This window comes from Scophthalmus maximus, chromosome 15 (genome assembly GCF_022379125.1).
Source record: "Scophthalmus maximus strain ysfricsl-2021 chromosome 15, ASM2237912v1, whole genome shotgun sequence".
Lineage (NCBI taxonomy): Eukaryota > Metazoa > Chordata > Actinopteri > Pleuronectiformes > Scophthalmidae > Scophthalmus > Scophthalmus maximus.
In genome coordinates, this window is record NC_061529.1 from 1,170,255 (window position 1) to 1,194,504 (window position 24,250).

The 24,250-nt window shown below is 48.7% G+C and overlaps 2 protein-coding genes and 1 long non-coding RNA gene across 8 annotated transcripts in view; 1 reads left to right on the forward strand and 2 right to left on the reverse strand.

Moving 5' to 3' along the window:
- The window catches only part of LOC118286489 (alpha-tectorin-like), a 475,374-nt gene extending 469,376 nt beyond the window's left edge, over positions 1-5,998 (reverse strand). Inside the window, exons 1-10 of one of the 2 annotated variants that reach the window (XM_047337730.1) lie at positions 5,959-5,998; positions 5,060-5,133; positions 4,695-4,774; positions 4,071-4,301; positions 3,900-3,971; positions 3,408-3,498; positions 2,561-2,666; positions 2,248-2,473; positions 1,265-1,421; positions 632-716 (exon numbers count right to left, since the gene is read on the reverse strand). In XM_047337730.1, the coding sequence (XP_047193686.1) occupies positions 632-716; positions 1,265-1,421; positions 2,248-2,473; positions 2,561-2,666; positions 3,408-3,498; positions 3,900-3,971; positions 4,071-4,301; positions 4,695-4,774; positions 5,060-5,114 (1,103 nt within the window). In that variant the 5' untranslated portion in view covers positions 5,115-5,133; positions 5,959-5,998. The remainder of the gene's footprint in view (positions 1-631; positions 717-1,264; positions 1,422-2,247; positions 2,474-2,560; positions 2,667-3,407; positions 3,499-3,899; positions 3,972-4,070; positions 4,302-4,694; positions 4,775-5,059; positions 5,134-5,958) is intronic. The other variant, XM_047337729.1, reaches the window with a different exon arrangement.
- Positions 5,999-8,598: 2,600 nt separating this feature from the next.
- mdga2a (MAM domain containing glycosylphosphatidylinositol anchor 2a) overlaps positions 8,599-24,250 on the forward strand; it is a 38,434-nt gene continuing 22,782 nt past the window's right edge. For all 4 annotated transcript variants that reach the window (XR_007032196.1, XR_007032197.1, XR_007032198.1 and 1 more), the window contains exons 1-3: positions 8,599-9,267; positions 21,139-21,278; positions 23,321-23,495. Coding sequence is in view for 1 of the 4 variants with exons in the window: in XM_035609489.2 (XP_035465382.1) it covers positions 9,195-9,267; positions 21,139-21,278; positions 23,321-23,495 (388 nt within the window). In the remaining 3 variants the exon portion in view is untranslated. The remainder of the gene's footprint in view (positions 9,268-21,138; positions 21,279-23,320; positions 23,496-24,250) is intronic.
- Positions 11,047-15,939, reverse strand: LOC118285718. 2 transcript variants are annotated; one of them, XR_004785221.2, is made up of 4 exons: positions 15,704-15,939; positions 15,392-15,602; positions 14,112-14,242; positions 11,047-11,169 (listed from the first exon to the last, which is right to left on the reverse strand). It is a non-coding gene; the product is annotated as an uncharacterized LOC118285718 (long non-coding RNA). The 2 variants fall into 2 exon arrangements; XR_004785220.2 differs by lacking the exon at positions 11,047-11,169 and adding an exon at positions 13,718-13,841.

Consider the following 24,250-nt stretch of genomic DNA (forward strand, 5'->3'; position numbering starts at 1 on the left):
CTGCAGCTCTGGTTGTTGAGGTGTAACTCAGAGTAGTCGATGCCTTTTTCCTCCAGGAGACAACCGACCAGGGTCACTGACGCTGAGCTGCCGTCGCAGACCGTCGGCTCGCCTGAACCGCAGCACAGACGAGAGGAGTGAAACAGAAGGAAACTTTGACTGAGTATGTGTTGTGTATTGTTCAGAACGTGAGACGAGCAGACGTGGGTGTTTCCCCTGAGTGAAGTCGATGTGTCGACCTGTCACAGCCTCCTCACCTAAAGCTCCTGTTGATCTGTACTCGGAGGCGAAAATGGCCCGACAGGCGCATATGGTTCCTCCGCTGACGTCCTCGACACAGAACTCGTGGTCACTGCAGAGGACGTCCTGACAGGAGGCCCGGGGCGGCGCTGGAAGCAGCACACACACAAGTCCAGACTCGTTAGAGTCAGTGGGAGAAGCGGTACTGACAGCTGACTGGAGGAAATATTAAAACATCTGGTCCCATCAGGTCTTTTCACACCTGAAAGTCTGAACCAAGCTCGTTAGTTTTCTTTTTACAGGTGAACGAGTCGAGCACAAAGTTTGATCCGGACCGAGACCAACTCTTTTGGTGGGACTATACTTTGGTCCGTTGGTCCGAAGGTCTCACCTGCTGGAGCTGAACTCAGGAAGCACTTCATCAGAAGATCCGCCGGAGGAATAACATAAACCTGGGATGGTGTCATTAGATGAGCCTGGACAGTTTGAGGAGAGAAGGAGTCAGAAGAAGAAAAGTCAGACTGGATGAACATTTATCTGTCAACCAGCGATTCAACCAGCCGCTGTACGACCACACCTGAAGATGTAGACAGACCGTCAGAACACTGCGGGTCAAAGGTCAAAGTCGAAATCCTTCAGAATAAAAACGATTTCATCAGACGTCAGTGAGACGTCAAAGAGCTGCAGACGCCTCACGGTCAGAGGAGACCCTCCATGACAGTCTCCATGTCCGATCAGGTCCAGAATATAATATATATATTTAATAATAATAATAATAATAATAATCATAACACTTGTTACTTTGTCTATGATTTACAGTCTAAGCATCTTCACCAGTGAGGAACTGAATACTGATGATGGTCTGATTTCTGTTCACTGGCCCATAAAGTCAAATCAGTTCACATGTGAATCAACCCGTCCCAACAAACAGCTCAGTGGCGACTCAGGTGTATGACAGGTGCTCAGCGTCACATGGGCCCGGCTGGTGTCGTGGAGGAAAAGCTTCTCTGGACTTTGTCTCTACCTGTCTTGTGGATCTGTGCGGTGGAGCCATCGAAGAAGACAGAGGTGGTGTAGTTGGAGAGGAGGAACGTGGCGGTGACTCCGGTCTGGTTCTTGGAGACGTCCACACCGTGAAGAGACAGAGGCAAGCTGCCGAGGCTCAGCGGCGCGTCGTCCACCTGCGTCACAGCGGAGGACAACGCTGGTTCAACCACGTTGTTCAACACTTCAGTCCACTGGACACTCAAGACTCACTGATCCGTCCACCAGCACCAGCTGTCGACCAAACAGCCAACTACTGAGTGAAGTTCAGCCGGTAACTGGATCATGGACATGAGTCTTGATTTAGCTCGGCTGCAGAAGGTAACAGGGTTCTATTAGTTTCTTGTTCTGAGCGTTTGATGAGTGTAATTCTAACGCTTTAGAATAACCCACTACATGTTAGCAGTCAGGCAGACAAACGCATTAACATTTGCAACAGTTAACATCTGTGTATATGAAGTAATAAACCAGAGGAACCAAATTTGGGCTTTTATGAAAAAGTTCAAATGAAGTTTATCTACATTTCACCAACACCACCATCTTTCCTGGACCTGAAGGTCGTCACAGGCCGAAGGAGACGGTCACAGCGAGAGGACAGAGAGCGAGTGAACACACAAGGACAGATGTTTTCTTCCTCCTACAGAGGAGACCACGACAGTCCAGATGTTTTGTACGAAGCAGTCGACTGCGTTCGGAGCAGACAGGACGTCAGAGGAGAGGAGGGCGGTGGACTGTGCACTGCCGCCCTCTACAGGCCAGAAAGAGGAGTGCACTCCTTTGCTTTAATTAAAGGGGCAGTCCACCCAAAACCAAACACATAACCACCACATGATGTTTGTTGTAGACACGTTGATGAAAACAGAAAGACAAAAGAGGGATGGTTAATGCACAGTGATCCACTGATGATCTCCACCAACCAGGAGGACGTCAGCTCCACTCTCTCTGTGGCTGAGGGTGGTTTACCTGAAGCCTCAGGCCTGGTCCCAGGGTGATGTTGACACCCGGCCCGTCCAAACGCAGGATCACTTTGTCCAACAGACTGAAGTCTTTACGGCGTCGGTCCCGGAAGACGGCCAGCAGCTCGACGCCCGACTCTGACAACAGAGTGTAAGCACAGCGATCCGGGACAGAGACGACATAGTTCAAGAAGTTGACGACAGTGGAGCCGATCACGGTGCACGTGGGACACCTAACACACAGGGGAGGTGGAGATGTTTTATCACCAGCAGCTGATGACAAAAGTATTTACCTGGAAATATAACTGAGATATATTTACGGGCACAGAACTCCACAAGGAGAGAAAGTGAGGTTTCCTTCTGCACTACAGCTCACACTGGAACCATCTGGATTACAGACCAACTCATTCAATCTGTAGTAAACACCTGTAAAACAGAGAGGATTCAGTCGTGAGAAGAAGAAATAACAGTAACATTGGAACATGATCATATTATGTGGCTTTGAGTATGAAGGCTCAGTTCACCCACACTACAAAGCAACATATGTCCTCATGTTTGCTCCACCTCACACACTGCAGGTGGGTGGAGTCACTTTGTGGCTTGTCGTTTCACTGGAACTACTTCCTGTAAGGGGGCGCTGCTGTTAAAACCGGCTCCACTTTGTTCTGTGGATCATGCAGACTAACAGAGACGCTGGTTCTGCTGTTGAACACCTGTAACCCTGCTGCTCGCCGTCCTCGATGAGGATCCTTGGTAGATCGACTGCATTATGGATTATCAGCACATGTGATCTGAAGCAGAGGAATCCATTCAGAGAGCTGAGCCGCCCACCTGTCCAGCATCCAGTGGCTCAGGAGATCACCTTGACAGCAGCGGCTCTGGCGTCTTCCGCCTCGGCCTGCCTCAGTGTCCATGTTAAGACACGGAGGGTGGGAAGATGTGCTCGCCCTTCCTTAAAGTTTTCCATGTGTGCGTGTTTTATTTATTGAAAATGAAGTAATTTTGACGATAGTGGTCCTGACTGAACTAACTTTACCTCCTCTGTGGTGAGGTGGATTCAGAAAGCTCAGCAAGACAAAGCTCTGTCGCAGGACAAATCAGTAGCGGAACTAGGTTCTTTTGTAATTTGGGTGAACTGACCCTTTAATAATTACCAGGTCTGCTCACCTGAGTGTCTGCAGGCTGTTGTGTCCTTGAAGATATTTGAACTGATACTGTACGTGTCCACTGAAACACCACCAACCGTTGAGTTGACACTCTGCAGAGGAACGACACAGTTACTGTCTCACACTGACACACCGGAAGACATCACACTGTCTCCACGGCAACACGACTGTGAAGAGGCGGAACTTTTATGTCCACTGAAACAAAGTGATGTAGGTATGGTGGAACCATCCAGTGAAGAACCACAGCAGTTAGTGTGTGTGTGTGTGTGTGTGTGTGTGTGTGTGTGTGTGTGTGTGTGTGTGTGTGTGTGTGTGTGTGTGTGTGTGTGTGTGTGTGTGTGTGTGTGTGTGTGTGTGTGTGTGTGTGTGTGTGTGTGTGTGTGTGTGTGTGTGTGTGTGACTCTGACTCTGACTCTGACTCTGACCCTGCTGCTGACATCACACTGCCACTAACACAACGTTTGATCATCAACTTTGTCGTACGTGTACTTACCACAGTTTCTGAGTTGTAAAACGTATATGACAGAGTTGATTGTGTCCCAAACTGGCGAAACTTTACCATGATCTGTAAACATGAAACACATGAGATTCAGGGACTGTCGGAAAATAAAGGCTTTTAGAAAAACATTTTTAGTTTTTGGATTAGAATCAGATCAATACTCACCACCCTTTCATTTGTACTGTTGAGGAATAATAGTCTTTCCATGCATGTTGAGGAACCAGTGAGACCTGGTATTCTGTTGTGATAATATTTTCCAGGGTTCACAACTGTTTGACTTGTAAAGCTTCTACCTTTAACTGCAGTCGGGCCTGTCATCAACATACAGTCGTTGTCTACAGTAGCAGGGTAGGGGCCTTTGAAACAAACTGCGACAGTGGTTGATATGATGTTCACCTGTTGACATGAGGGAGAAACAACACATGAAACCATGAAAAATCCTGAAGCAGAAACTGTGCACAATGTAATTAAGAACAAAAAGTCACAGTGTCGTACATGCAGGTTATTGTTACAAACGTTTAACTGATCAAGAGAGAAGCTGGACTCTTCAGATCCCAGGGACATTCAGATGGGATCTTTAAGGCTGCAGCTCCAGTCGTCGTTCAAACGTTTCTCTACATGGTCTCGATACGTTTCCCTTCCATCACCACACTGTCACCGTCTGCTGTACGTTCATGGACGTGGAGCTGCTGCTCAGATGACTTCGCCCTCCACCAACGACGGACACCAAACATCAGCCAGGACAAAGACATGAAGCTGTTCTCCACCGTCCAGCTTCGTCTTACTCACGTAAACTGTGGTGTAAACTTGTCCATAGTGAGCGACGGGACAATCGCTGACGTTTAGTTGACCAGTTTTTCTAAAATTCACTGAGGCAGACATGGAGACATGAGAGAGACAGTTAGTGAAGTCAATCAGCAGGTTGGACCACAGGAAAGGCTGCAAATACATCTGTTAGAAAACTAAGAAACTTGAAGGGCGCATTCGCATTTGAAGGAGCTGACGAATTGGGACAGCCGAGTCGCGACGCTGTGACGCAGCCGGCCGACAAAAGCACCCTCCGAAGGAGGAAGCCCCAGAAGTGGCACAGAGCCATCGTTTGTGAAGAGTCTCAAAATGGCCGCCAAAGCGGATGAAGCGGTGTGTGTTGTTACCTGCAGAGGCCAGCGGGCGGAGAGCAGCCAGGACCAGGACCAGGACCAGCAGCATGTCGCAGGACAGCAGTCAGCTGACGGAGAGACACTGATGTCATGTCGCTAATCACAACTGTAAGTTGCGTACCAAGATTTGTGATGATTGGACAAATGGTTAATATTCTTCTGAGCCCCGTCCTTTACGAAGACATTTTGGCCAGTAGTGGACATGTTTCTCGACCATTCTTTCTCATTTATGTTAGAAAATTGTATTTTAATACTTTAAGGCGGCATACAAAATAAGGTGTTGATAAAGTCCAAATTTCAAAAGTTCTATCCATGTTACTGTTTTTCAGATTTTTGTTAATCACTGCAACACTACTGACGTCATTTTCAGTCATTGCCCAAAGTTTCGTAGTTTTGACTTAATCCAGCTCAGAATAATAATGATTTCTGTGGACCAACACAAAAACAATCGACCGCTGTCGGTGTTTGCACCGTGATAAACAGGGAGAATCGCCAGAAGCTGCAACTGGGGGCAGTGATTTATATTAGATATGAATCAAATGATGAGGAGTAAGTGGCACAATCCCATTTCACATTTTCAACCCCTTCCCCTTGAGTTACAGGGGGAAGGGGTTGAAAATCTACAGCTCGACACGTCACCTGATGGCTTTACGTAGGCAGACGTCAATCACTGAAAATGCCCCGTGGTCTTATAACGATGAAGCAGCACATGATTTTTTTTTGTGTGGCTTTTATGAAGAGAAGCTGCAAAATACATTGAAACGATGGAGAATGGTTGTCGTGAATTATTAATGGAGAAAATACAAAGTGTGTTTGGTCGCCTTGGACAGTTTTTCAGCCGACTTGCCGGTGACATATCTCACAGAAAGAGAGAGACAGGCTGTCTGTCTTACCTTCAGGTCTCTGGTTCAGGTCTCTGGTTCAGGTCTCTGGTTCAGATCCGTCTGGTTCAGGTCTCTGGTTCAGGTCTCTGGTTCAGATCCGTCTGGTTCAGATCCGTCTGGTTCAGATCCGTCTGGTTCAGGTCTCTGGTTCAGGTCTCTGGTTCAGATCCGTCTGGTTCAGGTCTCTGGTTCAGGTCTCTGCTTCAGGTCTCTGGTTCAGATCTCTGGTTCAGATCCGTCTGGTTCAGGTCTCTGGTTCAGATCTCTGGTTCAGGTCTCTGGTTCAGATCCGTCTGGTTCAGGTCTGTGACAGATGTGCTCTCACTCTGCGAGGCTCCTCTCTTATAGTAGAGACCGGTGACATAACAACATTGTTCTGATTCTGACTCAAACTGGTTCAAGTGACAATCTGCCTGGAGGACATGTCCGTCATAGCTTTGGGCTTTGGGTGTCTCACACACACACACACACACACACACACACACACACACACACACACACACACACACACATACACACACACACACACACCCCCTGTCAGTCTCTGGGTTGGGGCGTGGGTTGTTTGTGGCTCACTGACGACACGTTCCTGTGTGAGTTAATGTATAGTGTGGGTTTATGACACAGCTACAGGCTCGGAGAGTTCCAGAGAACAAATGTGACACTGACGTTCGACACCTTCACTCAGGAATGTGACTGAGCTGGAGCTTTTTAAAAGGTCAATAGTTTTGTTTTTGCCCCCGAGGAAGAATTTTTTAAAGGTTGAGCAGACAGATGGCAGAGGCAGGTGATTATCATTACGATGAACCTTGACCAGTATCAAATATATCAAGACTCACTTCAGAATATACTAAATCAAATCATCTATTCCAGTTTTCTAGAGTTTGTGACACAACTCCATGTTCAGAAGAAGAAATGTGACATTAATTATAATCTTGACTCTGACGTTCCTTCACCCAGGAATGTGACTGAGCAGGACCTGCTCCTCGGTCTGCTCCTCGGTCTGCTCCTGCTCCTCCGTCTGCTCCTGCTCCTCCGTCTGCTCCTCGGTCTGCTCCTCCGTCTGCTCCTGCTCCTCGGTCTGCTCCTCCGTCTGCTCCTCCGTCTGCTCCTGCTCCTCCGTCTGCTCCTCGGTCTGCTCCTCCGTCTGCTCCTGCTCCTCGGTCTGCTCCTCCGTCTGCTCCTGCTCCTCCGTCTGCTCCTGCTCCTCCGTCTGCTCCTCGGTCTGCTCCTCCGTCTGCTCCTGCTCCTCGGTCTGCTCCTCCGTCTGCTCCTGCTCCTCCGTCTGCTCCTGCTCCTCGGTCTGCTCCTCCGTCTGCTCCTCCGTCTGCTCCTGCTCCTCCGTCTGCTCCTCGGTCTGCTCCTCCGTCTGCTCCTGCTCCTCGGTCTGCTCCTCCGTCTGCTCCTGCTCCTCCGTCTGCTCCTCCGTCTGCTCCTCCGTCTGCTCCTCCGTCTGCTCCTGCTCCTCCGTCTGCTCCTCCGTCTGCTCCTCCGTCTGCTCCTCCGTCTGCTCCTGCTCCTCCGTCTGCTCCTCCGTCTGCTCCTCCGTCTGCTCCTGCTCCTCGGTCTGCTCCTCGGTCTGCTCCTCCGTCTGCTCCTCCGTCTGCTCCTGCTCCTCCGTCTGCTCCTCGGTCTGCTCCTCCGTCTGCTCCTGCTCCTCCGTCTGCTCCTCCGTCTGCTCCTGCTCCTCCGTCTGCTCCTGCTCCTCCGTCTGCTCCTCCGTCTGCTCCTGCTCCTCCGTCTGCTCCTCCGTCTGCTCCTCCGTCTGCTCCTCCGTCTGCTCCTGCTCCTCCGTCTGCTCCTCCGTCTGCTCCTCCGTCTGCTCCTCCATCTGCTCCTCTTCTCCCCCGTCTTCTCCTCCTTATGCGGAAGAAGAATAAGAAGAGCATGAATATGATCCAGATGTCAGTTACTGTTACATATGGATCATAAAACACTGAAACATGCAGATGGAGCCGCTGAGGTTTTTGTAGTTCATCTTCAGAAATGTGTAGTTTCACCACTGTTGTATACTTAGTAGCGATGATGTGAAGATGTATTGAAGAGAAGTCCGCCGACACTGTCTTGATTGTATATAAAGGTTTATTACAAAAAGACCAGCATCAATTCAAGCACTGCAGAACTTGGAGAGCATCCAGCCAAAGGAAAACTCTGTTCATACTGCGTGAAACGTAGACTTATATAGGACCATTGTGTTCTTCAGAAGGAACCTCTGGTTTCACATGTGTTTATACAATGCAAGAGGTAGACCAGATAGGGCTTGCAAGGGGGGTCAGGGGGTCGTCGGGAGGCCCCTCACATAACATTACAGAGCAAGAAACCACACGTGCTACTCACATTACATATCTTGACAAAAAGACACTACACCACGACAGACGCATCAACAACATCCACCGTCACATGACGACGTGGTTTAGTGTCAGTGGACACTAAATATTATTATTACATATTATTATTTATAAAATAAATAAAATAAACAAGCTGTTGTTTGTTTTTGGTTTTAAAAACAATATGATTTATATGTTGTTGTTTTTTATTCATTTGAATACTGAAGAACTTCATGTTCCACTGAAACTTTGTTTCTTGTGTCGCTGCACCGTTTGGTCAGCGGCTTTTATTTTGAAACGCACGTTCCGGAAGCCAGGTGGTCGGTGACGTCGCTCACCGGTGGAACGCACCGGACTGACCGCGGCTCATCCTCCCTCCACCGCGGCACCGCGGCACCACGGAGCCCGGCTCTCCTCCTCTCCTCTGCGGCCCGACGAGCCGCGGACAGGACCCGGTTCTCCCCCGTCCGGTACCGACCGGCGGATCGGGAGCCCGCTGGACTCGGCGGAGGCGGCCGCGGGGACTGGAGAGCATCCTCCCGGTTGGAGGATACTGACGCACCGGCGTTTTTTTTTTAATTTTTCCTCTTGAATTTGAATCACAATGTCACCATCAAGGAGACGCGGCTGAGGCGCCGGCTCCGCCGCGCGTAACGGTCCCTGGCGGGTTTTAGCGAAGTGGGATCCGGTATGAGCCGAACCGGACCTCACCGTCACTTCTGACCGGGGCTTGCGGGGGCGGGGGCGGGGGGCAGGCTGCTGCCGCCGGGGGTGACATTTGGATTATCATTGGATGAGAACCGGTCACCGGGCCGGATTCCGTGCGCAGGGACGCGCCGGTGTCAGTGGAGGAGGAGCAGCAGCAGCGGGGGATCCGACCTGACGACCTCCTCCCCGGCGGGAGAGGAGCATGTGAACATGGGCTCGGTGGTCGCTCTCCTGTGGCTGCTGAGCGGCGTCCTGCAGGGCGCAGGCGGCCAGGGCGTGTACGGTAAGGACGTCACTCACCCACGGGACGATGGACGTGCAGCAGGAAAACATAGAAACGAGTCTCAATGTGACGTGAACACACGTTGTACTGGCAGCGTTTCTGTCTGTGTGTGTGTGTGTGTGTGTGTGTGGCAGCCTACCTGTTGTCACAGTAACACACACACACACACACACACAGTCATTCATGTCTTGTTAAAGCTGCAAGGACACTATACATTCCCTGACCCCTGACCCTAATCTGACCCTAAAACAAGTTCCCATCACACGTTACCCGTCGCTGATCTCAACACTCAAATAGTTCAACTTCAGCGAGTGGAGTGAGATTCTTGCGATGTGTGCGTGGTCGTGTTATTCGCACCGTTCACGCGGCCCCTGTGAGTCGAACCCAAAATTTGCTGTCAGCTGCATTGATCTTCACAAAATTCTTGTCGCATTTGGTGCAAACGCACCGTAAACTGTTGAGTGGAGCCTGTCTTCTGTGTCCTGACCAGCAGGGGGCGACTCTATGGGAACGTGACTCTACTTCTCACTTGATTCATAACCTGTAAAATATTTTCCTGAGGAGTTTATGGTTCAATCTCGAGTTTCAAGTCTTTGTTCATTTTGTACATTGTGGTTCAGTTACAGTCAAATAGACCATAAAGCACCAGATGTGTTGGGGGTGTGGATACAGTGTGATTGACAGCTGGTACCGTCCAATAGGTGCAGGTTACGGGTGGAGGTGGACGAGCTCTGTCAGGCGTCACTGGAATATTCAGGTTCCCATGGCGACGGACGACGAGCTCTGACTGACCTTCATGTTGTCGTTGTTGTTATGATTTTTAATGTGCCGGTTTATTACACAGTCACTTCAGCTCTTCAATCCTGCCTGCGGCTCTTTTATGTGTTTTGAGTGTCAAATGATTTATAACCTTAAAAGCATTTCATATTCAGAGGCTCTGGTCTAATTTCCTTCATTTTGTTCTGGACAAATATTACAGATTACAGGATTGAAATGTTCCTGTCTGAAACGCGACCGACCTCGTACTTTCCCTTGTTCTCCAGCAGAGGGCGCTTTAAAAACTCTCAGACGCTTATACAAATACAAAAAGCTCATTATTGGGCCTTGAGTGAATGTTTTATTTTTTTTCTCCTTTTGTTTCCAAAAATCATATTGCTCATATTTCTCCTGTTCATATCTGATCATTTGATGATGTTGCTATGGTAACCCCTGGTGTGACTACATCACGCATTCCCAGACAGTAAAACTAGACGGTGGGAATCTGGACGAGATTTCAGGAAGGTTGGTTCCGTCACCTGCTCTTAGTCTGGTGAGAGGACGGAGCGGTGAAGGTCAGAGGTCAGACGTCCTCACATTCTGATTATAGAAATGAATAAACAAGTCCTTACGTCTTTGTTTTCTGATTATGCAGGAGGGTGAAAATGGCAGCGTTCCCGCGGGTCCTTTAAAAGTCTTAGTGTCTTGGTGAAGTTAAGGTCATAAATTGTCTTAAATTCGCTGCAGGTATCACAGTTGCAGACGGTGTCTTAAGCTGATGGGGTATATTGTGACCGTAAATCACAGACTGTGTCTTTCGGGGGTGGTTGGAGTCGGCAGGGGACAACGAGACGAGGTGTAATTTAATTCGTAAGACGTTCAGAGTGAAAAGAGCTTGAATCGCACATGAGATCGCAAAAACACAAGCGGTACACCGTGGCGGCTAGCGGGGCTAATGCTAATGCCTGCGTTGTTTCGATGAAGCAGACCAGAAGAGTTCTGACTCCCTCGCTGCTTCTCAGCACTCGGCCTTGAGCGGAGGTGGTGTGGGTTGTTGACGCGGTGAGCAGCCGCCGCTCGTTCAAATCCAACGAGGACGTGAGCAGCGTGTTCGCCGCTTCGCTCCCTGGTTACGTCATTCACCTGCTGTGAAAATAAAACTTCTTATAACTTGCCAAATACAAATAATTGGATAGGTTGTTTTTGCGGATGCACAAGGACAATTAGGAGATTATAAAGTTTGTTATTAATATCTTATTAATGACTCAATAAATTCTCTTTTATATCAAATAATTTTATGGGATCTTCAACTATGTTTGTCTCCGTCTTAAAAAGGTCTTGAAAAGTATTACATTTGACTCTACAAATGGTGCAAGAACCCTGAAATGGGGGATTATATCAAATACTTTCCAGATATTGTTTTAATAAATTAATTTTGATTTCGTAATCTGTGGTCGTGGGTGTGATTCCCTGCCACAGATTGCTGAACATGATAAGAGCGCGGTGTTTCCTGTGGGTGTGACGTCACACCCCGCTCAGATTATCTGTAATCTTATATGTCACAGATTAACGGAAGTATTACATCACACTCACTGTTAGTTACACTCGGGGGGGCAACATCTGGGCATGTGTTTTACATAGACGGACAGAAACGGAGGCGTTTTGTAAGCGATGACGCAGACGCCCACGTTCTCTTCTCTGATTGGTTCTCATCAGTCACGACTCAACGTCGCTAACACTTCCTGTCAGGAACAGTTCCACCCCGTCCTCGTTGTCCCTGCTCCGACTTTTCACCATCGCTGTTCGTCCCTCAGAGGATTTTCTGTCACAGAGCAACCGACTGCGAGGAGGCAGTCTACTTCCTGTTTGCACCTGAGTGGTCACGCATCACGTGTTTTCAGGTGTGTTCGTGTGGCCCCACGGCCTCCACACAGTTTGACCTTAGGGTGAGACTCAACCGAGCTGAAGGCTCACATCCATATCATGTACATATCATCGTACATATAATGTATATAAAAATATTTACAGTTCTTCAGTTCGATCAAGAGTCACACGGACGTCGCCGCTGACGGAAAAGAGCGCGAACATCAGCGACCGCGCGGCTGCAGGTTGATATTAATAATAAACTTTGATGATCAGCACAAACTTAGAAGCTATTTGTGTGTGTGTGTGTGTGTGTGTGTATGTGTGTGTGTGTGTGTGTGTGTGTATGTGTGTGTGTGTGTGTGTTGAAGAGCTGTGAGTGGCTGCAGCCATTAATCAGAATATTTTCCATGCTTTGATAAAATCATTAACTCTGCATATTTGACCTGTTCTCACTTTACCTTCTCGGGGAAATTGGGATTAATTATAATAGTTTTAATTAACTACTCTGCGTCTCCCAGATGTGGAGCGTCAGACAGGAACCCCCCCAACGTGTTTATCAGCCATTAGCTGAAGCTTTGCTGTGTTAATAAGTGTTAATGTGGCGTGATGAGGGAGAGGCGCCATCAGACCGACCTCCCTCTTCCTCGGGCGGAGGAAGAGGGAGGTCGGTCCGACGGCGGAAGTTCAGTCAGTATTCCCTGGAATACACTTCCTACAACGACAAATAAAGTTCGTTGGTTTGAATCCGAACTGGAAGAAGAGAGAATGAACATAGATGTCAGTAAAGTAACGTGCGTGTTATTTTCCATGGACGCTTGTTTCTTCTCGACGTATCGTCTCATCAGATGAAGCGATGGAGTTTGTCGTCTCACAGACGTTTGCAGTCCCTCGGTGCCGACTGTAGTTTTTTCTGACGCTCACAAAGAATTTCTCTTTGACTGAATAGTCTCAGAATATTGAACGGTGAATTGAATGTTGTTGCTGTTGGAATATGTGTTGATCCATTCCAACCGATCTGTCCGTCCTCCCGCTCTCTCTCTCCAACTGTCCGTGCTTCCTTCTCACATCGTTCTCGCAGATAAAACTGTCAAATGTGAATTTTCCGCCTGCCGGCTTCGCTCCTCCACCTCTGCTGTTTCCATCCCGCTCTCTCTCCGGCGCCCTGTCAGGGGAGATTAATGCTCCTCACTCGTGCGGTCTTGTCTGCACCTCAGCGATGGTTTGAGCTACGTGGCGTCGCAGCAGGACACGCGGTGATGACCACCGGTGTGAGCGAGGTGACAATGTGCGTTATCAGGGTCAGGAAGCCGCACGCGCTCAGTGTGACGGAGGTCGTCGGGCGGCAGATCGGGACGGAACCGGGACGACTAGTTCAACCAGTTGTTCTTCTCTGCTCAAAACCACGTGATTGTCTCATTAGAGCCGGACGAGTTGAGTTTTCATTATGAAGACACAGAGAATCCTGCCCTCTGATTGGCCGACAATTAGCAACAGTAACCATGTGCAGTGAGTGCAGCAGCTCAAACGATGCGACGGTGAGATCGGGACACGCTGGCGACGCTGACAGGAAATCCTAGGTAGACTAAACTGTCTCATGCAGTCGTGGTCGTAGGATCGAGTCCTCCGAACGACGCGGCGCCTGAAGTGGGACACGACCTTGAAGTGTTGTAACATGGAACCAACTCAAGAAACCCGGAGCCTCGTCAAGAACCTGGAAAAGCTCCTGGAGAACTGGTTGATACATTACTGCAACCAATCAGAGACTCTTGGTCCTGACGGCCCAAATTAACCAATCGCATGTTGTGATTTGAAGTCGTGTCCGAGTCCTGTTTGGTTTTTCATTCATCCCTCTGCCTCCTCCGCCTCATTACGTATGCAGAAGGAGCTCCGTGCTTTCCGCCAATCAGACGTCTGCAGTTATTTTTAGCCGCCCCACTGACGCTGCAGCTCCTCTGAGAGATCCTCGGTACCGAAATAGAGCGAGAGAGATTACGCAACACAGAGAGAGAGGGAGAGAGAGGACGTGAAAATCTGTTTGGTTGACATGAATAAACCAGTGAAGGTAAATCTGGCCTGAGATTAGGAGACGGAGACAGAAAGATCTGGATCTGGGGCAGATAGTGTTTTTTAATATTTAGTCGAATGTCTGTGTCTTCTGTCTCCACTCCGGACATGAATAAGTGAAAACCAGAGGAAGCAGCTGTGATCCTGAATGAACTCACAGACTTCAGAGATCAGGTGAAATCAGGACGTCACGTCAGTCCAGGGGATTTGATGTTAGTGGAGTTTCTTCGTCCCGCTGACGTCCGAACACTGAGACACCTTCAAAACTTCAGTATTTCCACCTGTTGTTCTGAGGCAACGACACACGATCACAGTCATTATAGTTAAGAAATGTTCATTCATTTTGATCTAGTTTTCACTTTATTATCACACACGTAGCTTGAGATTTACTTTTGTTTAAATTAATTTACTCGTTTTAGTTTAATTTTCTGTTTTTAGTCTCTGTACTTGTAATTTAAGTCTGATGTGTAGTTTTAGTCTCTGTAAACTACAACTGACACTAAAACTACAACTAGAGACTAAAACTACACCAAAGACTAAAACTACAACTAGAGACTAAAACTACACCAAAGACTAAAACTACAACTAGAGACTAAAACTACAACTAGAGACTAAAACTACACCAAAGACTAAAACTACAACTAGAGACTAAAACTACAACTAGAGACTAAAACTACACCAAAGACTAAAACTACAACTAGAGACTAAAACTACACCAAAGACTAAAACTACAACTAGAGACTAAAACTACACCAAAGACTAAAACTACAACTAGAGACTAAAACTACAACTAGAGACTAAAACTACACCAAAGACTAAAACTACAACTAGAGACTAAAACTACACCAAAGACTAAAACTACAACTAGAGACTAAAACTACACCAAAGACTAAAACTACAACTAGAGACTAAAACTACACCAAAGACTAAAACTACAACCAAAGACTAAAACTACAACTAGAGACTAAAACTACACCAAAGACTAAAACTACAACTAGAGACTAAAACTACAACTAGAGACTAAAACTACACCAAAGACTAAAACTACAACTAGAGACTAAAACTACAAATAGAGACTAAACTATAACTACTGAGACTAAAACTACATCTACTGAGTCTAAAACTACACCTGAGAGTAAAATTACAACTTGAGACTAAAATACAACTAGAGACTAAAACTATAACTACTGAGACTAAAACTACAACTAGAGACGACAAATACACCTGCGACTAAAACTACACCTGAAACTAAAACTACACCTGCGACTAAAACTACACCTGAAACTAAAACTACACCTGAGACTAAAACTACAGCAGTCTCCTGTTCCTTCATCATTTTCCCTGTCACAGTTTCCAACATGGACGTTCACATCAGTGGGATTTATCGATGTTTGTTAAAAGGTGAGGTGGTTGAATCTGATCGAGATCCTGTTGTCACCTTCCTTCAGAGGTTTACCAGGAACGCTCCGCTGTGAGCCGACCCCGGGATCCAGCCAGAACTCGCTGGAGGGATTAAACATCCCAGCTGGCCTTGGAACGTCACAGGATCAAGCAGGAGTTGTGGGAAGGGACGTCTGCTCAGCCAGCTGCCACTGGGCCTGATGGATTACTGCTGATATCAGATGGGCTGGTTTCATTGTTTCTGTTGCCTGGGTGAAAAAAATACCGTGAAGACGAGGGATCGGATCCATACGTAGATTCACGTATGCGCCAACACCTCACAAAGCATTTCTGGCAGCATGGAAGGCACCTCTGATCCTAGAACTAGAAAATCTCTGATCCTGGTACTAGAAAATCTCTGATCCTGGTACTAGAAAATCTCTGATCCTGGTATCTTAACTTCTCTGGTCCTGGTACCGGAACACCTCTGATCCTGGTACTAGAACACCTCTGATCCTGGTACCAGAACACCTCTGATCCTGGTACTTGAACATATCTGATCCTGGTACTAGAACACCTCTGATCCTGGTACTAGAACACCTCTGATCCTGGTACCGGAACACCTCTGATCCTGGTACTTGAACATTTCTGATCCTGGTACTAGAACACCTCTGATCCTGGTACCGGAACACCTCTGATCCTGGTACTAGAACACCTCTGATCCTGGTACTTGAACATATCTGATCCTGGTACTAGAACACCTCTGATCCTGGTACTTGAACATATCTGATCCTGGTACTAGAACACCTCTGATCCTGGTACTAGAACACCTCTGATCCTGGTACTGGAACACCTCTGATCCTGGTACTAGAACACCTCTGATCCTGGTACTAGAACACCTCTGATCCTGGTACTAGAACACCTCTGTTCCTGGTACTAGAACACCTCTGATCCTGGTACTAGAACACCTCTGTTCCTGGTACTGGAACACCTCTGATCCTGGTACTGGAACACCTCTGATCCTGGTACTAGAACACCTCTGTTCCTGGTACTAGAACACCTCTGATCCTGGTACTAGAACACCTCTGATCACCTCTGTTCCTGGTACTAGAACACCTCTGTTCCTGGTACTAGAACACCTCTGATCCTGGTACTAGAACACCCCTGATCACCTCTGTTCCTGGTACTAGAACACCTCTGTTCCTGGTACTAGAACACCTCTGATCCTGGTACTAGAACACCTCTGATCCTGGTACTAGAACACCTCTGATCCTGGTACTAGAACACCTCTGTTCCTGGTACTAGAACACCTCTGATCCTGGTACTGGAACACCTCTGATCCTGGTACTAGAACACCTCTGATCCTGGTACTAGAACACCTCTGATCCTGGTACTAGAACACCTCTGTTCCTGGTACTAGAACACCTCTGATCCTGGTACTAGAACACCTCTGTTCCTGGTACTGGAACACCTCTGATCCTGGTACTGGAACACCTCTGATCCTGGTACTAGAACACCTCTGATCCTGGTACTAGAACACCTCTGATCACCTCTGTTCCTGGTACTAGAACAACTCTGATCCTGGTACTAGAACACCTTTGATCACCTCTGTTCCTGGTACTAGAACACCTCTGATCCTGGTACTAGAACACCTCTGTTCCTGGTACTAGAACACCTCTGATCACCTCTGTTCCTGGTACTAGAACACCTCTGATCCTGGTACTAGAACACCTCTGATCACCTCTGATCCTGGTACTAGAACACCTCTGATCCTGGTACTAGAACACCTCTGTTCCTGGTACTGGAACACCTCTGATCCTGGTACTAGAACACCTCTGTTCCTGGTACTAGAACACCTCTGTTCCTGGTACTAGAGCACTTCTAATCCTGGTATCTGAACTTCTCTAGTCCTGGTACCGGAACACTTTTGATAATGGTACTGAGTACTGATCCATCTCTGAACGAGTCAAGTCGCTGACCACGTTTATCCCTTCATCTGCTCCTGGCTATTCTGCTCCACGTCAAGTGACCGTGAGTTCAGTGACCTCATGGAGACGGACACAGTGCGGGTGTTCATGGTGTGTGTGTGTATGTGTGTTTGCGTGTGCGTTGCCTTGAGTCACTTCTACAGGGGACGAAGAAAATGTCTCAAATAGAATCTGGAGGTTTGTTCATAAACGAACAAGAACACGACATCACAGACAATGGATGAGGCTGCAGCTCTACTCTGTTGGAGGATGACTCACCGAGTGAGTACATCACACACACAAACACACACACACACACACACACACACACACACTGATTAAATCAGGCCGAGCTCCTGCTGCCCTGAGAGATTCATTGCTCTACTGTACAGGCCTGAGGCGGACTGCGTGTGTGTGTTTGTGTGTGTGTGTGTGTGTGTGTACGTACGTGTACCTCTGTCTCTGTGAGGACCAGTTTGAGTGGTTGTCATGGTGACATGCTGCTCCTCACTTTCTGAAACACCTCAAAGGGCAGTTTAGGGTCAGAATAGGGTTTAGTCCTCACTAAGACAGAGGTTTGAGTGTGTGTGTGTGGGGGGGGGGGGGGGTGAATTAAAGGGATGGATAGATTAGATTAGAAACAGATCCCAGATTGTCCCTGCAGGAGGTCAGTGTGTTTGGAAACAGACAGAGGTTCCTTGTGCATCACGGCTGCAACACGCCGTGTGTGTGTCTGTGTGTGTGTTTGTGGGGGGGGGGGATCGTTTGTGGCAGAGAGCGCAGGGATTAGACTAATACCTGGAAATGGAAAGTACCTGAAGCAAATCAGGATGATGATGATGATGATGATGGAGGAGAAAACAGATGAAGGACCGAACAAAGAAAAGTTTGTGTCAAGGTTAATGTGTCATAGTTTTATTAAATAATAACTGTTACAGTTTAATTACATTGTGTCATTTCTTCTCAACAGTGAAACGTTTATAAGGTTAAGGATAAACGCAAACCTAAAGGAATCAGCTGCAGTGATTTAGATTAATCCAGGTCCATTTTACTGTGTGTGTGTGAGTGTGTGTGAGAGAGAGAGAGAGTGATGACATCAGCAGTGTCATCTCAGGACATAAAGGTAAAACAAATCCAAATTCTAAAAATAGAAGTAGTAGGACAAACAGATCCACCTCTCTTGTCTCCTCTCTTGTCTCCTCTCTTGTTCCTCTCGTGTCTCCTCTCTTGTCTCCTCTCTTGTCTCCTCTCTTGTCTCCTCTCCTCTCCTCTCTTGTTTCCTCTCTTGTCTCCTCTCCTCTCTCCTCTCCTCTCTTGTCTCCTCTCTTGTTTCCTCTCTTGTCTCCTCTCTCCTCTCCTCTCTTGTCTCCTCTCCTCTCCTCTCTTGTCTCCTCTCTTGTCTCCTCTCTTGTCTCCTCTCCTCTCCTCTCTTGTTTCCTCTCTTGTCTCCTCTCCTCTCTCCTCTCCTCTCTTGTCTCCTCTCTCCTCTCCTCTCTTGTCTCCTCTCCTCTCCTCTCTTGTCTCCTCTCTTGTCTCCTCTCCTCTCTCCTCTCCTCTCCTCTCTTGTCTCCTCTCTTGTCTCCTCTCTTGTCTCCTCTCCTCTCCTCTCTTGTCTCCTCTCTTGTCTCCTCTCTTGTCTCCTCTCTTGTCTCCTCTCTTGTCTCCTCTCTTGTCTCCTCTCTTGTCTCCTCTCCTCTCCTCTCTTGTCTCCTCTCTTGTCTCCTCTCTTGTCTCCTCTCTCCTCTCCTCTCCTCTCCTCTCGTGTCTCCTCTCTTGTTCCTCTCCTCTCTCCTCTCCTCTCGTGTCTCCTCTCGTGTCTCCTCTCTTGTTCCTCTCTTGTCTCCTCTCTTGTCTCCTCTCTTGTTCCTCTCTTGTCTCCTCTCTTGTCTCCTCTCTTGTTTCCTCTCTTGTCTCCTCTCTTGTCTCCTGTCTTGTCTCCTCTCTTGTTCCTCTCTTGTCTCCTCTCTTGTCTCCTCTCTTGTCTCCTCTCTTGTTTCCTCTCTTGTCTCCTCTCTTGTCTCCTCTCTTGTCTCCTCTCTTGTCTCCTGTCTTGTCTCCTCTCCTCTCTTGTCTCCTCTCTTGTCTCCTCTCTTGTCTCCTCTCTTGTTCCTCTCTTGTCTCCTCTCTTGTCTCCTCTCTTGTCTCCTCTCCTCTCTTGTCTCCTCTCTTGTCTCCTCTCTTGTTTCCTCTCTTGTCTCCTCTCTTGTCTCCTCTCTTGTTCCTCTCTTGTCTCCTCTCTTGTTCCTCTCTTGTCTCCTCTCTTGTCTCCTCTCTTGTCTCCTCTCCTCTCTTGTCTCCTCTCTTGTTTCCTCTCTTGTCTCCTCTCTTGTCTCCTCTCTTGTCTCCTCTCTTGTCTCCTCTCTTGTCTTGTCTCCTCTCTTGTCTCCTCTCCTCTCTTGTCTCCTCTCTTGTCTCCTCTCTTGTTTCCTCTCTTGTTTCCTCTCTTGTCTCCTTTCTTGTCTCCTCGTCTCCTCTCCTCTCTTGTCTCCTCTCCTCTCGTGTCTCCTCTCTTGTCTCCTCTCTTGTCTCCTCTCTTCTCTCCTGTCCTCTCGTGTCTCCTCTCCTCTGCAGATCATGCTACAGCAGTCGAGGTGTAAAAATAAAAAGCGAGTGGTCCAACATGGATGCAGCCCCACAGCAGCAGCTGCTGACTCACTAACTGCTCATCACACCTGAAACCAGATCAGGGTCAGTGGTCCGCCGACTCCTCGGTGAGGAATTCATTTCCCGTCGACCTTTTCACTCAGCGGCTTGTTTATAATCTCACCACTTTAATTAGCCGAGCTCTGTTTCCGACTGACGTCAGCTGAGAGTCCAGGACGTTGTGTCCCACGTCAGAGGCTCCTTCCAGGCGTCGTATGCTCGAGCACCGAAGGTCAGTTGGATCCTTCCTGGTCCGACCTTCGTATCCCAGGACTCGTTGCGCAGTGAGACAGTTTTAATGTCGACCTGTAGAACAAACCGTCGTTCTCGTGATTCGACCTCTTCGACATCGTAACTTCACTTATTAAAACTTTGTCTCCATCGAATTCAACAAACTTTGAGTCTGTAAAATAAATAAAGAAATAAAAACACCCTGAGGTTTTTAGGGACTCAAACGCCTCCTCGCCGCGAGGTTCCCATGACGACAGGTTGGAGAACACGCTGCAGGCTCCGCTGGCAGTGAAACTCAGAAGTGCTTTTAGTTTGATATCGGACAGGTTGTTTTTCTCTTGGCTGCTGATGAAGACGCTGACGTTTTGTCAGGATTCGCTGGCGTCGAGGCGGAGAAGGCGATTCAGAGCAGCCGCAGGTTGAAACTGGATTTAAACTGTCACGGGGGTAAAGTTTTAAACCTGCGTTTGAAACTTATAAGTGTGGAGAGGATGAAGAACGTGAGGATGAACGACTGACAGCTGGTCTGCTGAGCAGGGACGCATCATGAGAAGGTAGACGGCCCCCGGTGCCCCAGTCTGTCGGTCCTCGTCTGGACCAGTGATCACTCGACGCTCGAGGGGGCGGGTCCGTCATCAAGACACAAACTGATGCATTTTCAGCTGCAGTGTGTTTTTTGTCTCCATCTTTAACACTTGATTGTTCGTCCTCCGAATCGTCCAGCGGCTCACGTCACACCCTCTGGTTCTCAGGATGTAAAGAGATCGTCCACTAACCAGGAGGTTGGCGGTTTGATCCCCGCCACCACCAGCCCGCTCGCCGGAATTGGGGCAAGACACTGAACCCTGAATGTCTGATGGAGGTGTATGAATGTGTGACGCCTGCTGCTCGACGTCGTGGTTCTGATGATCTGTGTCCGACTCGCTCTCACCTGTTAACCCTGTGTGTGTGTTGTTGTCCACAGCACCTCCTACAGTTCGGATCGTGCACTCGGGCCAGGCCTGCAACGTGGAGGAGGAGCGCTACAGCGAGAGGGTTTACACCATCAGAGAGGGAGAGACTCTGGAGCTTCAGTGTCTGGTGACAGGACACCCCCGACCTCAGGTGACCTCAGCGTCTGACAGTCCACTGCACTTCACACGGCGTCCACTGCGCTTCACACGGCGTCCACTGCACTTCACACGGCGTCCACTGCACTTCACACGGCGTCCACTGCGCCTCACACGGCGTCCACTGCGCCTCACACTGCGTCCACTGCGCCTCACACGGCGTCCACTGCGCCTCACACTGCGTCCACTGCGCCTCACACGGCGTCCACTGCGCCTCACACTGCGTCCACTGCGCCTCACACTGCGTCCACTGCGCCTCACACTGCGTCCACTGCGCCTCACACTGCGTCCACTGCGCCTCACACGGCCTCCACTGTGCCTCACACGGCCTCCACTGCGCCTCACACGGCGTTCACTGCACTTCACACTGCGTCCACTGCACTTCACACTGCGTCCACTGCAGTTTTCACAGAGAATTATTCATGAACCCTATCATGACTGATTCTGTGATGAGAGATGATTTGATGACTCGATGAATTGAAGGATGTTGTTGTTGTTGAAGGTCTCATGTTCTACTCAATCCTTCCTCCTCCTCCATCATCTCTCTCTCTGCTGTCAGTCAGATGATGCTATTAATAGAGGAGCTACTGGCACAGTCTGAATCCCCCCCCCTACACACACACACACACACACACTGTAAAACACAGTTTGCGTCACTGCAGGCCTCAGCTTCCTCTGCACTTTTCGTTCATCCCTCTGTTCTTTTCAACACCTCTCTCTCCCTCTCTCTCTCTCTCTTTTCTCCACCGAGGTGACATTTGCAGTTTGTCTTTTCTTCTGATCGTCAGCAGAATTCAAAGCTGAACAGTTTTCCGTGACATAGAGTAAAGGGGCGGAGTCCTGACCTCGAGTAAAGAATATGTTGAAGCGAACACATTCAAACAAACAAACAAATAAATGGATGTTGCGGACTGTTTCCTGCCCGGTAACAGCGAGCTGCAGCTGTAGATTCATGTACCTGATATTTTCCTCTACCTCTTCAGATGTTTAGTTCAACCGTCAGTCAGATTTATTTTGCATCGACTGTATTTTTTTTGCTCCCTCCCTCTCTGGACGTTGTCAGCTGTTTTTTTTCCCTCAGTCCTGCCTCGCAGGCTGCAGGCCGCCCCGCCCCAGTGCTGGAGTCCTGCACACGCCTGAACGTGAACTCACACGCAGGACAGCGTGTTTGAAAAGGTCATACTGTTGAAAGTAATAATAATAATAACAATAATAATAATAATAATTCACTATAATTTGGAGTAAATGTTTTCTTGTTTCATGTCGTTTAAAATGATTTATCAGTTAATGGAGAAAATAACAGGCAGATTAATAATGAAAGGAAATGTTTGTTGCTGCCTGAGAGGAGAGAGAGAGAGATGGAGAGAGAGAGAGATGGAGGGATAAAGGACAGGACAGGAGAGACAGATGGAGAGAAGAGGAGGAGGAGGAGGAGGATGGACAGGGCAGCTGGAAGAGACGGATGGAAAAGTGACCAACAGATGCTGAATGAGGACAAATGTGGCTGAGAGGCGGAACGCACGCACACACACACGCACGCACACACACACACACACACACACTTGTCCTATGGGAGTTGTGGGGAGACTCACCAACATGTTGTCGTCCCTGATCTGAACCTAAACCTGATTCTGACCTGGACCTTAAAACCAGGTCTTGACCCTTAAAACAGCAAAATGTCCTCACAGCGACGGATCCTGATCGCCCCCTGGTGTCTGGAGTCTGCACTTCATGTCCCAAGCCCCGCCCCCTGGTGTCTGGAGTCTGCACTTCATGTCACAAGCCCCGCCCCCTGGTGTCTGGAGTCTGCACTTCATGTCACAAGCCCCGCCCCCTGGTGTCTGTAGTACAGGTCACAAGCCCCGCCCCCTGGTGTCTGGAGTATGCAGGTCATGTCACAAGCCACGCCCCCCTCCATGTTAAGCAGACCTCATCACTGTCGTTAAAACCGACTGTCACTCAGTGAGTTTCATTGAGAAATGTTTGTGTGTGATGTATAAAAATGCGTAAACTGATAACTCCGCCCTCCCTCTTCAGATCCGTTGGACGAAGACGGCGGGCGGAGCCTCGGACCGCCAGGGCGACTCGGCTCTGCTCAACGAGACTCTGAGGATAGAATCCATCGACCGCCACCAGGGGGGGCGCTACTACTGCAAGGCTGACAATGGACTGGCGTCGCCAGCCATCCGCTCCATACGGGTCGACGTCTACTGTGAGAACACACACACACACACACACACAGTGTGTAATCGACGCCGCTCTCACGCCTGCACAGAAACTACATGTTAGCTGTTAGCCTAGCTTAGCATTAAGACGGGAAACAGCCTGAGCTTTCCTGCTGAAAGTCTGAGCTGCATCTTCGGTCTGGGATTTTGGAGACGTCTGATGTTCATGTGGATTACGGAGCAGATCGCCGTCAGTCAGCTGACGGCTCTAAAACCCGTCCTGACGCACACGTCTCCTCGTCGCAGGTGACAAACTCCTTCAGTTGTTATTTGTGCGACTGGTCGACCTACAGCCTCTCCTGGCTGAAGATCTGTCACAACAGACACAATGTTTCTCTCTCGTGTTTCTGTCGTCAGGAGAAAGTCCCAGTGGAGACGATAAAAATCCTCTGGCTGTTCCCACTCGTGTGCTTTCTCGTCCTGAGAAAGTTTCCTCCAAAGTAACAGAACCAGGAGGAAACAATGGCTGCGGACTGTGTGAGTGCTGTTGTATGAAAAACCATAATACCTGGGGATTACAGGGATTTAAGTGGTCCCTGAACATATCACGGCTGACTGCTTCCATCAGGGCACGCTGGCTTTTACACAACATATTCTTCTGTGAAGCCGTGAGAGGAAACAGGAAAGAGGATAAATCCCCCCCGGCGTCGTTCTCGGTGCCTTGTGGGAGTCGGCGCCAGCCGTTCCTCGGCGCACGGTCGCCCTTTGCCGTCACTCTGCGTGAAGGGGATTAGCGACTATC